Source organism: Onychomys torridus, chromosome 7 (genome assembly GCF_903995425.1).
Source record: "Onychomys torridus chromosome 7, mOncTor1.1, whole genome shotgun sequence".
In the NCBI taxonomy this organism is placed as follows: domain Eukaryota; kingdom Metazoa; phylum Chordata; class Mammalia; order Rodentia; family Cricetidae; genus Onychomys; species Onychomys torridus.
This window is the reverse complement of record NC_050449.1, coordinates 16,913,921-16,927,527: the sequence shown is the minus strand read 5'-3', so window position 1 is coordinate 16,927,527 and position 13,607 is coordinate 16,913,921. Positions and strand designations below refer to the sequence as shown.

The window sequence follows — 13,607 nt, the reverse complement described above, 5'->3', positions numbered from 1 at the left end:
TACCTTTATTTAGTGTGAGGAAAGTGACATAGTGCTGAGGTCAGAGGACAGGTGTATGGGTCAGTTCTCTTCCCATCCTGTGGTTCTTGAGCAACAGACTCAGGTTTGGCAGCAAGCACCTTTACCCAGTGATCCATCTCTCCACCCCTCAATGTTCTTAACTTAAAAAAGCATTTTAGCCGGGCAGTGGTGGCGCACGCCTTTAATCCCAGCACTTGGGAGGCAGAGCCAGGCGGATCTCTGTGAATTCGAGGCAGCCTGGGCTGCAGAGTGAGTTCCAGGACAGGCACCAAAACTACACAGAGAAGCCCTCTCTTGAAAAAAAAAATGTGCCTGCCATGTGAGTATGGGTGCACTCAGAGGCAGAAGACAGCATCAGACCCCTTGGAGCTGAACGTATAGCCCCTACATGAGTGCTGGTAACAGACCTTCACTCAGCCATGTCTCCAGGCCCTCTTTTTAACATTACCATTGTTGTTATTATTAATTATTATTACTGGAGAGGCATGGAGGGAGACAGAGAGGATGTGCCATGCTGGACGTGTGAAGCTATCCACAGTTTGTCCTTTCCTCACACCCGGTGTGTTCTAGGGATGGAACTCAGGTTGCCAGGCTCCAAGAGAGATGCTTTCACCTGCTCAGCTCTCGCTGGCTCTCACCCCACAATTCTTACATCATCTTCCCTGGCTTGAGTTTTCTACTGGTCAGATATCAATATCTACATAGCAGAGATCTAAAGTCCAGGTTTTGGGATACACCTGTAATCCCAGCACTCGGGAAGCTGAGGAAGGATGGTCATGGGCTACAGGAGACCCTAGAAATCTCAAGCCCCCTTTTACATCCTTGAACCCACAGTTTGGAATCTATATAGTTTCAGATTTGAGGGTTTGGGGATGTGTGTGACAGGGTCTCAGGTAACCCAAGCTGATCTCCAACTTGCTACATAGCCAGAGATGATCTTGAATTCCAGATCCCTGTGCCTCCACCTCCCCAGTGTTTGACTACAGGCACATGCCACTACACCCAGTTTATGAGAAGCTGAGGATGGATGTTAGCTAGGCGAGCACTCTTCCAATCACCCCACATCCCTAGCCCTGATCCAGGATTTTGGCCCGTGTCACTGGCTCCCTGGCCACACTGCCTCTCCACGTTTGTCCTTAGATACACTGCCACAGCTCCCCCACACACTCCCAACCATCCAGAGCCAGTGTTAGTCTCCCCAGCACTCGGGGGAGGCAGGCATCGGGCCAAACTTCTGTTACAAACAGGTCTTTATTAAAGATGAGGAGGGAGGCAGGGAAGGGGACAGTGTTTCATCTGCCCACTGCCTTTGGCTATTCGGGGTAGGGGGACCTCCTTCTGCTTCACCCATGCCCCCCAAGATGGCACATCTGCATGAGGCTGAGGGAGCAGTATGAAGAAGAAGGGTGGGTCCCAAGAAAATAAAGTATTTTTCCACAGCCCTAATAAGTAATAGAAGGTTTGGGGGTGCCCTGGGCACAGCCAAGGGGAGACAGCACCCACAACTCCAAAACCTGTGAACTGGGGCAAGCCCTACCTAAGTAGGGAGTGGGAGGGTGTGAGATGATGCACCTGGGGGAGGAGCTAGAAGGGTAGGGATGCCCACAGGACCCTGCTATGGGGGAGCCTGCCCCCCACCCTCCAGCTGGACTCCGTGATTCTAGGAAGAGTCTGGACAGCCCTCCTGGACTTTGACTTGGCTTTGACACGGGTGGTCCCCCATTGACTGGAATCATTCCCACCCACTCTCGGCAATTCTGAAAACCAAGGGCTCCTTTTGGCTGTTTAGACACTGAACATTGGCCAGAGTTGCCCTCTTGCTTGAGGAGGCTAAGAAATGAGAGGTTCCCATTGGCTGGAGTAAACTTTTCGGTTGAATTCTGAGAACTAGGCGCTCTCACTGGATAGGCAATGGTCAGCTGGGTCAAGCATCAGCCGTTAAAAGGGCAGTCCTAGGGACACGGGCCCACCTGGTGATTTCTGCTTACCCAGGTGTCCCAGAAGGCCAAAGAGCAGTCAGGAGACGCCCACCCCCCAAGTGTCCTTCCAGGTCATCTTCTGACGCCCAGCCTGGCTGGTCTGGAGGGCGGGGTCCTTTAGCACTCACGTGGCACGCGCACGCGTGGCAGGGAAGAAACGGGGACACTGGGCATGTTAGGTGGCGGGTCTCACAGCAGGTGGTCGCGGCTGGCAAACAGATAAGGGCTGAAGTTGTCTCGGTGGAACGGGGAGGGATGGAGTCCGCTGAGGGTGTACAGGTCCCGGAGCAGGGGCGTGGGCAGCAGCAGCTTCCGGCCGCGGCCGCCTCCCCCGCCTGGGCCCCCGGGTCCAGGGGAGGAAGGCGAGGGACCCTGGCTGGGAGTCGGCGCGGGCAGGGGCAGCGGCAGCGGCAGGGGTGTTGGCTCAGACCTCAGTCGCGGGCGGGGCACACGGGGCGAGGAGCACATGGCTGGGGCCCTGGAGGACACACAGCTGGGAATCAGGTGGCCACGGCGGGCACAGTTCTGCGGCTCTGGAGATGACACGCGGAGATGACGGGGTTAGCAAACCTGGAAGGGTGGTACAGAAGCCCACGCGAGGCCTCGGCCCACCCGCAAGAGCCCCTGTTCAGCACCCCCACTTCCTCAACACTCACTGGATGGGGTGAGCCGTGCCGGTGTCGAATGCGACCTGCAGGTCTCGGGTTCCTGGGGCAAATAAGAAGAGGGAAGAGGCTAGAGGATCCCAGGACCCCCAACTCACAGTCAAAAGGGGCTCATCAGCCAGACGCCCCCATGGAAAACGCCCCGGAGATCTCCAGATTAGCGACGTAACTTTGGGAGGGAGAGGGGAGTGTAGCCTTCCATTCATGAAGGTTGCTTTCTTCCTAGGACTTCATCCCCAGAGCTGGATGGCTCCCCACCACCCTCCCCCGCGAGGCACGGACCCTCACCGCCTGATTTCCTACCTCCCTGGGCCTCCTCCACCCGCCACCCTCTCCAGCCTGGAGCAGCTCCCGGGCCCCCTTACCTGGGCCACACTTAACTTTTCGAGGGGGCTGTCCATAGTGGGGGCCTGGCTCAGGTCCTCCCAGGGGGAGAGCCTTCGACCAGAGGGGGGTCGGCTCTGGAAATTGTGCACAACACAGGTGACCTGGGTCAGAGAGATAGGAGCATGTTGAGGCCTGAGACCAACAACACAAGAATTATGAAAATACCATCAGTTTCAAATAGAAACTGAGGCTAGGATTTCCAAACACATGTAACCTTTCTTTACAGTTTTACTTTTTACTTATTGGTTGATTTTTTTTATTTTTTATTTTTTTAAGAAAGGATCTCTCTATGGCTGTCCTAGAACTCTGTGTAGACCTGGCTGGCCTTGAACTCAACAGAGATCCACCTGCATCTCTTCCCAAGTGCTGAGACCAGGAGCAAACCACCATGCCTGGCTTGATATTTTATATGCTTGATATTTGGTGTATTGTGCAATTATTTGGCATGAATATTGGTCTTTAATTTTTTTATATTTATTTTTATTTACTGTCTATGAGTGCTTAGCCTGTATGTTTGTGCACCACTTGCATGCTTGGTGGCCAAGGAGGCCAGAAAAGGGCATTGGATCTTGTGGAACTGGAGTTACAGATAATTGTGAGCCACCATGTGGGCACTGGGAACTGAACCTAGGTCCTCTGCAAGAGGGCCAGTGCTCTAACATGCTGAACCGTCTCTCCAGTCCTGAATATAGATATTTCAGTGTTTCAAAAATATTATTACTTTTTATTATAACTACTAACTCTGTTGGGATCCACCCACAACACACTGCCTTTGTGGAGGTCACGGGAAAACTTTCAGGAGTTAGTTAGTGTTCCTTTTGCCAGGTGAGACCCAGGATGGAATTCACACTTAGGCAGTTACACAACTGCCTTCACCTAAGGAGTTTTCTCAGTAGCCTTTCCCCAAATGTTCAAGGAGGGCTGAGTTATGGTTCACTCCATATCATCCCCAGCACCACAAAAACAGAGCATTGGTGGGGTAGTGTACGGAGTCCCAGCGCGTGGAAGATGAGGCAGGAGGGTCAGAAGTACTGAGGTTATGTTTGGCCAGGAGTTGGTGGCACACAATTTGAGTCCCAGCACTTGGGAGACAGAAGTAGTCAGAGTTCTGTGAGTTCAAGGCCAGCTGGTCTACACAGTGCATTCCAATCCGTCAGGGTTGCATAATGAGACCCTGTCAAAAAAAAAAAAAAAAAGAGGTTTCATTAATTCACTATATAGCAGCTCTGGCTGGGCCTGGAACTCACTTTGTAGACCAAGCTGGCCTCAAACTCAAGAAATCTGTCTGCTTTTGCTACCCAAATGCTGGGATTAGAGGGATGTGCCACCATGCATGGTCAAAATTATATATAAATGTTTTTGAGGCAGGGTTTCTCTGTGAAACAGTCCTGGCTGTCCTGGAACTCACTCTGTAGACCAGGCTGGCCTCCAACTCACTGAGATCCGCCTGCCTCTGTCTCCTGAGTGCTGGGATTAAAGGCTTGTGCCATTACTGCCTGGCCAAAATATTCTTTAATATTTTGGGGGTTCAGGAAAGTGGCTCAGTGTTTAAGAGCACTGGTACACATGTACGTACACACACACACACACACACACACACACACACACTTAATGCAGGCAAAACACTCACACAAAATTAAAACTACACAAATCTTTAAAATATGTGCATATTTTTTAATGTATGGGTGGGTGTGCATGTTTGTGTATGTGCAGGTGCATGTCTGTGGGTGTGTGGGTGTGTATGTGTGTGCACATGAAGGTGTGTTCTGCTGTGGAGGACACAGGTTGGTGTGTGTGGAAGGTAGGGCTAGTCTCTGGTGTCATTCCTCAGGAGTGGTCCACCTTGCTTTTTGAGACAGCATCTCATGGGCTGGAGCCCCCAGATTAGGCTAGACTGGCTGGCCAGTGAACCCCAGGAATCCTCCTGTCTCTGCCTCCCCGGTGCTGAGCTGGCAAGTACACCACTTCTGGCTTTTACGTGGGTGCCAGAGATCTGAATTCAAATCCTCACGCTTCACCAACTGAGCCGTGCCCACTCCCCCGTAAAATAGTATTTATTTCAGTTGCAGAGTGTTGTGGCATCCCTTTAAAATTTGTCCACCATGGCATGACCTTGTCAACCCACTTCATAGATGAGAACAAGCAAGCAGCCGGGGTCAAAGGAAAGGAGAACTGCCCTCCCCAGGTCACGCAGAATTTATATACCCTTCATCATCACCGGGCAACTCTGCCCTTTGGGTCAGGGGCCTGATAGGAGGTCTTCCATTCAGAGACGGGTGGGAGGCGGACTCACCAGAAACGTGGCGATGGCCGCCCCAGTCAGAAAGCCAGCCAGCACGTCCGACCAGTGGTTGCGATACTCGGCCACGCGGACCACGCCCACCAGGAAGGCGGGGCACAGCAGGGCCAGGCAGAGGGAAGGTTTCACCAGGCGGGAGCCCTTCACGCGGAACACGAGGGTCACGTACATCTGTGGGACCCAAACTGATGAGAGGACGGACCCACGCTTTTCGGGTCAGGGCAATGCAGGCTTGAGGGAGTGGCCGGGGGCCTCCAGGAATGGGCAGTGGACCCAAAGCGGGCCTCCCTGGAGGTAGGTGGACATGTGACCACACAAGTATAGAGAAGGGGTGCCTGGAATTGGGATGGCAGGGGAGGCACTCCAAGGGTCCCAGGGGTTCTGCATGAAGGTGGTGTGGCCAGAGCGCCAAAAAGGACAGGCGAGGGTCTCTGGAACAGGCTTCCCTGTGATGGGAGGAAGGAATAGAATCAGGGCCTATGGGGCTGTTCCCGGAGGTGGCCAGGAGGGGACACATCAGTCATTCCGGAGGCCAAAAGAGGAAAGAAATCAAAGCAACAGAACGTGGGAACAGAGAAAGGCAACGGGCAGAATTAGAGAAGAACTAGGGGCGTGACCAAGCCAAAAGGGGTGGGGCGAGAGCTCCAGGAGGCGGAGTCAAAGCCCACAAGCTTGGGTTCCCAGCCATCATCCTGGGCCTGCAGCCTCTTATATACCCTGCAGCAACTGCAAAGGGCAGAGTCCCAAAAGGCAGAGTCCAGGACAACTGCGGACTAGTCAGGGCTCTAGGGCTGGGATGCACCACGAGGGTGGGTGGCCTCACGGAGCTCCAGCTCAGTGGGCGTGGCCGCACTCCCAGAGCTCCTCCCCCTCGACCAAGCACCCGCCCACCCACCCCGGACCTCCTCTAGACCCCGGGCCTCTCCGCCAGAGCCTCACCGCAGTGTAGGTGACCGCGTAGGCGCACAGGGCCGCGTCCTTGCAGGGGAAGGCGCGGCGCGCGGCGGCCACCAGGCTGGGGCTGCCTGCACAGGCGCTCTGGTCCGTGACGAAGCGGTCAGGCCCTGGCCGGTCAGGAGACGGCGGTGGGCAGCCCAGGGCCGTGTAGTTGGGGCGACACACAGACAGGAAGTGAGGCGTGGGGTTACCGGTCACCACCTGTCCCGCATTTGCAAAGATGGTCGTGGTGAAGAGGCCAAAAGAGTACACCCCTGGCGATGGGGAGAAAAGAGGTCATTCCCTTCAACGGGGTGCCCCACACGGTTCCATTAAGCCCCTTGTCTATGTCTAAGGTTAATTTTTACGACAGGCAGTGGCGCACGCCTTTAATCCCAGTGCTGGAGAGGCAGAGGCAGGCGGATGTTTCTTTGAGTTGGAGACAGGCCTGGTCTACAAAGTGAGTTCCAGGACAGCCAGGGCTACACAGAGAAACCCTCTTTTGAAAAAAATCGAAAAAAAAATTAGACTTATTTATTTGGGTTTTACCTATTTGTGTAGACACTGTTATGCTTTATGTGGAGGTCAGAGGATAGCCTGAGGCATTTAGTTTTTTCTTCTACCACAGAGGAACTCAGGTTGTCAGGCTTGGCAGCAAGCTCCTTTGCCCACTGGCAATCGCTGCCTCAATTGTCTTGCTTATTCTTAGGATGGCCACCATGGTCAAGCTGGGACCCTATGACTGCTGGGCTGAAGTCCCCTCACCTTTGGTACCACCATGGGTCCCCCCTCACTATAATGTGTACCTACCTATAGTCTGTCTCTAAGAAACAGTGTTGGGGCGAGCCCCACCCCCACCGGGACTGGACCACAGCTACGGCAGGCCCCTCAACACCATGGCATCAGGAGTTCAGGACCTCCTAGGAAGACCCTATCGAAATTTCTGGGATACCTCCTCTCTTTGCCCTTCTCTTCCTCTTGTATTTGTTAAGAATTACATTTGGCGGTTGGGGATTTAGCTTAGTGGTAGAGCGTTTGCCTAGCAAGCTCAAGGCCCTGGGTTCAATCCTCAGCTCCGGCAATAAATAAATAAATAAATAAGCAAACAAACAAATAAACAAATACATAAATTACATTTGTTTGGGGCTGGAGAGATGGCTCAGCAGTTAAGAGCACTGGCTGCTCTTCCAGGGTTCAATTCCCAGCACCCACATGGCTGTTCACAACTGTCTGTAACTCCAGTTCCAGGGGATCTGACACCCTCAGAAACATTTTTGGCCTCGAAGGCAAAAAATAAATAAAAATTTAAAAAGTTACATTTATTTGTTTGTGTGTGTTTATTTGCAAGGACGTCAGAGGACAACTTGGGACAGACCTGTATGTCTGTCCTTCTAGTATAAACGTCTGAGGGCCTGAACTCAAGTTGTCAGGCTTGGTAGCAGACACAGTGCCTTTACCCATGAACCCTCTGACCAGCATGCCCCACCCCCACCCCAGGCAAAGTCTAGCTATGGAACCCTGACTGGCCTCAAGCTTGATATACAGACCACGCTGGCTTGGAACTTTCAGTCTAGTCTGAACTTTATTTTATTTATTTTTTATTTTTTGGGTTTTTCGAGACAGGGTTTCCCTGTGTAGCTTTGCGCCTTTCCTGGAACTCACTTGGTAGCCCAGGCTGGCCTCGAACTCACAAAGATCTGCCTGCCTCTGCCTCCCAAGTGCTGGGATTAAAGGTGTGTGCCAACACCACCCGGCCCTAGCCTGAACTTTAAAGAAAATTTTACTTATCATGTTTATTTATGTGTATGCACGTGTGCCTTCACAAGTTTATGTGGACCACATGGATGCAGGTGCCCATGGAGGCCAGAGGGTGTCAGATTCCCTGGAATGAGAGTCACAGGGGCTGTGGGCTGCCTGATGGGGGTGCTGGGACCTGAACCCTGACCTTCTGCCACAGAACAAGCATTCTTAACCACTAAGCCATCTCCTCAGCCCCTGACCAGAGCTGTTGATAGCTCAGATTATAGAATATGCCAACCCACACAGCTTGCTTTTTTTTTTTTTTTTAAGGTATTGACTCATTTTGTAGCCCAGGCTAGCTTCCAGACTTGAGAACTTCCTAACACAGCCTCCCAAGTCCTAGGATTTCAGATGGGAGCATCACACAGGCTTGCACTCTGCATGTGAGCAAGTGCACACGTTTGTTGTGGAGGTCAGAGGACCACTTTATCTGTTATTCCACCACCACCACATTCGGAGACAGTGCTTCTCACAGGCTTAAAACTTTGCCAAATAGGCCAGACTGGGTGGCCCAAGGCTTCCAGGGATCCACCTGTCTCCACCTTCCATCTCTGGGACAACAAATGTGTGCCATCCCTTGGCTCAGCAGTTAAGAGCACTTACTGCTCTACCAGAGGACCCGGGTTCAATTCCCAGCAACCACATGGCAGCTCACACCTGTCTGTAACCCCAGTTCCTGGGGATCTAACACCCTCATACAGACAAAACACCAATGTGCATAAAATAAAAGTAATAAATTATAAAAAAAAATTAACTGGGTGGTGATGGCACACTCCTTTAATCCCAGCACTCGGGAGGAAGAGGCAGGTGGGTCTCTGTGAGTTTGAGGCCAGTCTGGTCTACAGAGTTCCAGGAAAAGTGCAAAGCTACACAGAGAAACCCTGTCTCCAATATTCCTCTGTGTGTGTGTGTGTGGGGGGGGGTGTGTTTGTGTGTGTGTGTGTGCATGCCTGTGTCTATATGTAATGTATGTCTGTGTGTGTATGCCTGTATCTATGTGTGGGCACATGTGTGTATCTATGTGTGTATGTGACTGCATCTATATGTGTGTGCATACATGTATGTGTCTGTGTGCATGCCTGCATTATGTATGTGTGTACCACATCTTGAGTGTAGTCAGAGGACAACTCAGGAATCACTTCTCTCCTTTGACCATGTGGGTCTGGATAATCAAACTCAAGTCAAGCTTGGTAGCAAGTGCCTGTACCCCCTGAGTCATAAGGTGGAACTGTCCCTTTGTCTCTGACCTCACCTCCCTCCCCAAGACCACTGGACTAACCCCAGGCTGCATCTCTCACCCAGGAAACGGACCAGCCTCCGAAGTGGGGGGCTGAAGCGGCAGCAGGCCCCAGACACAATGGTGCTCTCCCCACTGACAGGACTGGCGGAGGGTGGGGCGGGAAAGAAGGCACGGGCCAGCTCCCCCAGTAGGATCTGTGGACGAGAATAAGTCAGGGTCTTCGGGACCTTCGAGGCCAGGGCTCCCCCAGCCCCAACCTGGCCTTCCTGCCTTCTGGGAGTTTGTACTCCCGGGGTGACCCACCCCATCTCACCGTGAAGGTAGGCCCAGCAGTGACCAGAGCATAGATGAGGGCAGGAGGTGCCCGGCTGGCAGCCTCAGGCCCGGGATACGGCTTGGCATAAGCGCTGTCATAGCAGAAGAAGCCCTGGGTGTGCACGGGGAAGGTGTCCGTGAACTCCAGGCGGTATGCAAGCAGGACCACAATGCCCAGCAACACAGACTGCAACGGTCAGGGCCAAGAGAGGCAAGAAGAGACAGGAGGAAGTCAGAGGCCACGAGGCCATGGAGAGAGAGACGGGGGAATGGAGACCGGAGGAGAGGAGGGAGGGAAGGAAGGAATACATTTTCACCTTCCCAACAACTGTAGCTACGATTCTGTTTTTGTTTTGTTTTATCTTGTTTTTTGTTTTGAGGCAAGGCCTAATGTAACCCAGGATGGCTTTAAACTCACTATGGGGATAACTCCTGATCTTCCAGCTTCTACCTCCCTAGTACTGGGGTTATAGCTGTAGATCAGTACACCTTGTCTACTCAAGCTAGGCAAGTCTCTATGACCTGAGCCATATCCTCAGCCCATTTTTTATTTATCTTTTTATTTACTTACTGTTTTTTGGATGGTGTCATTATGTACCTCAGGCTGGCATGGAAATCATACACTTTTTGTTGTTGTTGGTTTTTAGACAGGGTATTACTATGTAGCCCAGGCTGGCCTGGAACTCACTATGTAGACCAGGCTGGCCTCAAACTCACAGAGATCCACCTGCCTCTGCCTCCTGAGTTCTGTGATTAAAGGTGTGCGCCATCGCCTCCTGGCCTGATCTCACTCCTTAGTCCTGGCTGGCCTGGAGCTTACCATTTATATGGAATAGCCTTGGAGTTGTAGGCATTCTCCTGCTTCTGCCTCCTGGATGTTAGGATTGCAAGTATGCATTACAATGGCTGTGCCTTGCAATTTCTTTTCTTTTTCCGTCTTTATCTTTTTTTTTTTTTGGACACAGTCTCATGTAGCCCAGGCTGGCCTTGACTTCCCTGAAATCCTCTCCTTCAGCCTCCCAAATGCTGAGGTACATGTGCCACATATGTGCCACCATGCCCTGTTAATTAGGCCCATTTTAGAGATGAAGAAACTGAGGCTCAGGCATGTAAAGTCCCAAAGTGTGAATGGATTAGGGCAGAATGGGGCTGGAATCCAGAGAGGAATGCTTCTGAGCCCAACCCTGTTACCACATCTCAAGAGAAAGGGGGCAGCAGCTAAAGTTCTGGGGTAATAGGGCATGAGAGGTCAGAGAGAGGGTAGGACTGGACTGGAGCCAGGAAGGTGGGAAATGAGTGTGGGAAAGGGGTGGTCCAGGTGCAGGGAAACAGATTGGCCAGGGATAAAGGAATAAAACAGGAATCAGGTACCCTTTCTCAGGGTGGCTCTAAGGTCCTCACCTCCACGAAGACGAAGCAGGGGATGATGGAGAAACTTCGCTTCAGGTGTGGTCTCCCTCCAGCCATGGTGAAGGCTGGGCCTGTGGAGGACAAGGGAGTGTGAACTCCAAGGGCACAGAGTGCATAGGCATCCCTGCCTCTTCTAACGCCAGGCTCTGACTTCTACCAGAGATGTAAGGCTTTTTTTTTAAGTTAGTGTGTGTGTGTGTGTGTGTGTGTGTGTGTGTGTGTGTGTGCATGTGTGCCACATTCTTTGTGTGGAGGTCAGAGGGCAGCCTGCAGGAGTTGGTTCTTTCATGAGACCCAAAAGATTCTATCGTGGTCTCTTCTCTCTACTTTCTACAAAATTCTAATCAGATCTCATGTCTTTTAGGGGGACAGTCTTCAGAGGAGACACCTCCAGCTTTAGAGAGGGGTGCCCTTCTCTTTGGTACCCACCTTAATCATATTTTAGGGAATTTCATCTTCTTCTCCCAGGGGATCCCATGCTTCCTGCCCTCCCACTCCAGTGGGCCCTTTCTCCTAATCCCTTCCATAATGGTCTCCACATGCCGGTCCCCATCCCACCCCACCCCCATGGGCTGTGGTATCTGGTGCGGGCTGATAGCCAGACCCTCCCTCTCTCCCAGCTGCCTTTCCCTCCGCCCCCCATCTTCCCAGCCCAGCTGCCTCCCCCAGTCTCCTCTCACCAACCCCCTACACCTAACTTCAATCCTCAAGGGTTCAGTAGCCGATACAGCTCATACCCACAGACCTGCTCTCACCTGGGCAAGCGCTCTAGGGCTTCCCACAGGCCTCCACCTTGACCGCCACTGACTCACAGCCACTCCTGGAGGCCAGCAGCGCAAAGACACTCATCTCCATTGCACGGATGTGGGAACTGAGGCCCAGGCAGGTGAGGGTAGGCACTGTGTGTCCAGGGCTCCATTGAGGCCTACTCCACAGAGTGACATATTGGAGTGAGGGTCACCAGAGGTTCCAGATGTACAGAGTCACTCACCGGTACTCTCACACGGTACAAACCAGCCACAGCTTCCACCCCAAACTCTATACACCGGGACACCTCAACATATGACATTCATATTCCACAGCAAGATCCAAGCATACTGTGTGGGGGGCCTGTTTCATGCTGAGCAAACCAGGTTTGCTCATTCACACAAGTCCTCAGTACTCCTAAACACACACACACACACACACACACACACACACACACACACACACAGTTTGCATATGGCCTGTCATAGACACCCACACAGATGGAACATACCCCCTCAAACACAGTCAGAGAAACACACAGTCAGACACATCCCAGCCCCCTACAAACCCTTACCCAGATACAGTCATCACCAGACTCAGGGTTGCCAACACATTTACAGTCACAGCAGAGTCACTTCACACAATGAGACTCACAGAATGGGTCACAGAGTCACACCCCCAGTTACAAGGCACTCAGTGACAGTCACACATATGAACACCCTCTCCAGTCATAGGAGAGACAGTGTGCCATCCACAACCTCAGCCACATGGTCAGGCAGGGATATATGTGACATGGACCTGCAGCCACCACAGACACCTGCCAGATCGCAAAACAGCCACGCGCACCATCAGAAAGAACACAACAGTAACCACAAAATGACAGCCAGATCACACAACTAGACACCTAGACATACACACAGTGCAAGCAGTCACATAGACACCTTAAGGAAGCCAGTGGCGCTTCATGGATCGTTCTCTCTCTCTCTCTCTCTCTCTCTCTCTCACACACACACACACACACACACACACACACACACACACACACCGGCGGACACACCCGAACACAGCACAGCCAGAGAGCCACACAACCAGTTACACAACCACACACCAACACGGGGCAGCCACACCATCAATGACCACAGCCACCCTCGCAGCGCTGTGACCTGGCTCCTGAGGCCCCTGGGGGGTCCCCTCTCCAGGTTCCCCTCCCCCAACCCCATCCAAAGCCCGAGACCGCCGCCTCCCCACCCCCTAGCTACCCTCCCCCCAAAATGGACCCGCAGGGAACGTATCGGAAGGACCCACGTCCCGGGTCTGGACCTGCGTGTCCGGGCCGGGCAGCCTCGGGGCTGCAAAGAAGAGGCGCCCAGGCTCCTCCCTCACCCTGTCTAGGCCGTCGCCGCCAGAGCCCCCTCTCCGTCTAGACGGTCCCGGCGCTGCAGGACAGTCAGACAGACCGCTGGTCAGCCAGGCGGACGCGGAGATGGAGAAGTCTGGACCGCCGGGCTTGCAGCTCCGCGCAGACTCCGCGGCCGAGGCAGGGGCGGGGCCAAGGAGACTCATTTGCATAATCCAGTGGGGCGGGGAAACGGGACATCATTTGCATAACCCATGGGGGCGGACCCATAGCATCGTGTTGGCCAGGTGGGCGGGGACATTGGCGCCTTCATTTGCATGACACTTTGGGCGGGGCGTTGTTAGCGTATTGGGGCGGGGCTATAGAACGCTCATTTGCATAACTCAATGAAGCAGGCGGGACGTGTTGGCAGAGATTGGAAGGGAAAAGAATGGAGAGAGTGGGAGGGGTA

General features: G+C 53.0%; 1 protein-coding gene across 2 annotated transcripts; it reads right to left on the bottom strand.

Moving 5' to 3' along the window:
* Nucleotides 1–1,253: 1,253 nt before the first annotated feature.
* On the bottom strand, nt 1,254–13,366 carry Plppr2 (phospholipid phosphatase related 2). Of its 2 annotated transcripts, none has more exons than XM_036193878.1 (10): nt 13,183–13,366; nt 11,808–11,977; nt 11,044–11,123; nt 9,641–9,829; nt 9,386–9,521; nt 6,291–6,562; nt 5,346–5,522; nt 3,047–3,153; nt 2,657–2,708; nt 1,254–2,533 (listed from the first exon to the last, which is right to left on the bottom strand). In XM_036193878.1, the coding sequence occupies exons 3-10, from the start codon at nt 11,107–11,109 to the stop codon at nt 2,501–2,503; spliced, it is 1,032 nt and encodes a 343-aa protein (XP_036049771.1). In that variant the 5' UTR covers nt 11,110–11,123; nt 11,808–11,977; nt 13,183–13,366; the 3' UTR covers nt 1,254–2,500. The 2 variants fall into 2 exon arrangements, with proteins under 2 accessions (XP_036049771.1, XP_036049770.1); XM_036193877.1 differs by having other exon boundaries at nt 3,031–3,153; nt 13,183–13,363.
* Between the last annotated feature and the right edge of the window lie 241 nt (nt 13,367–13,607).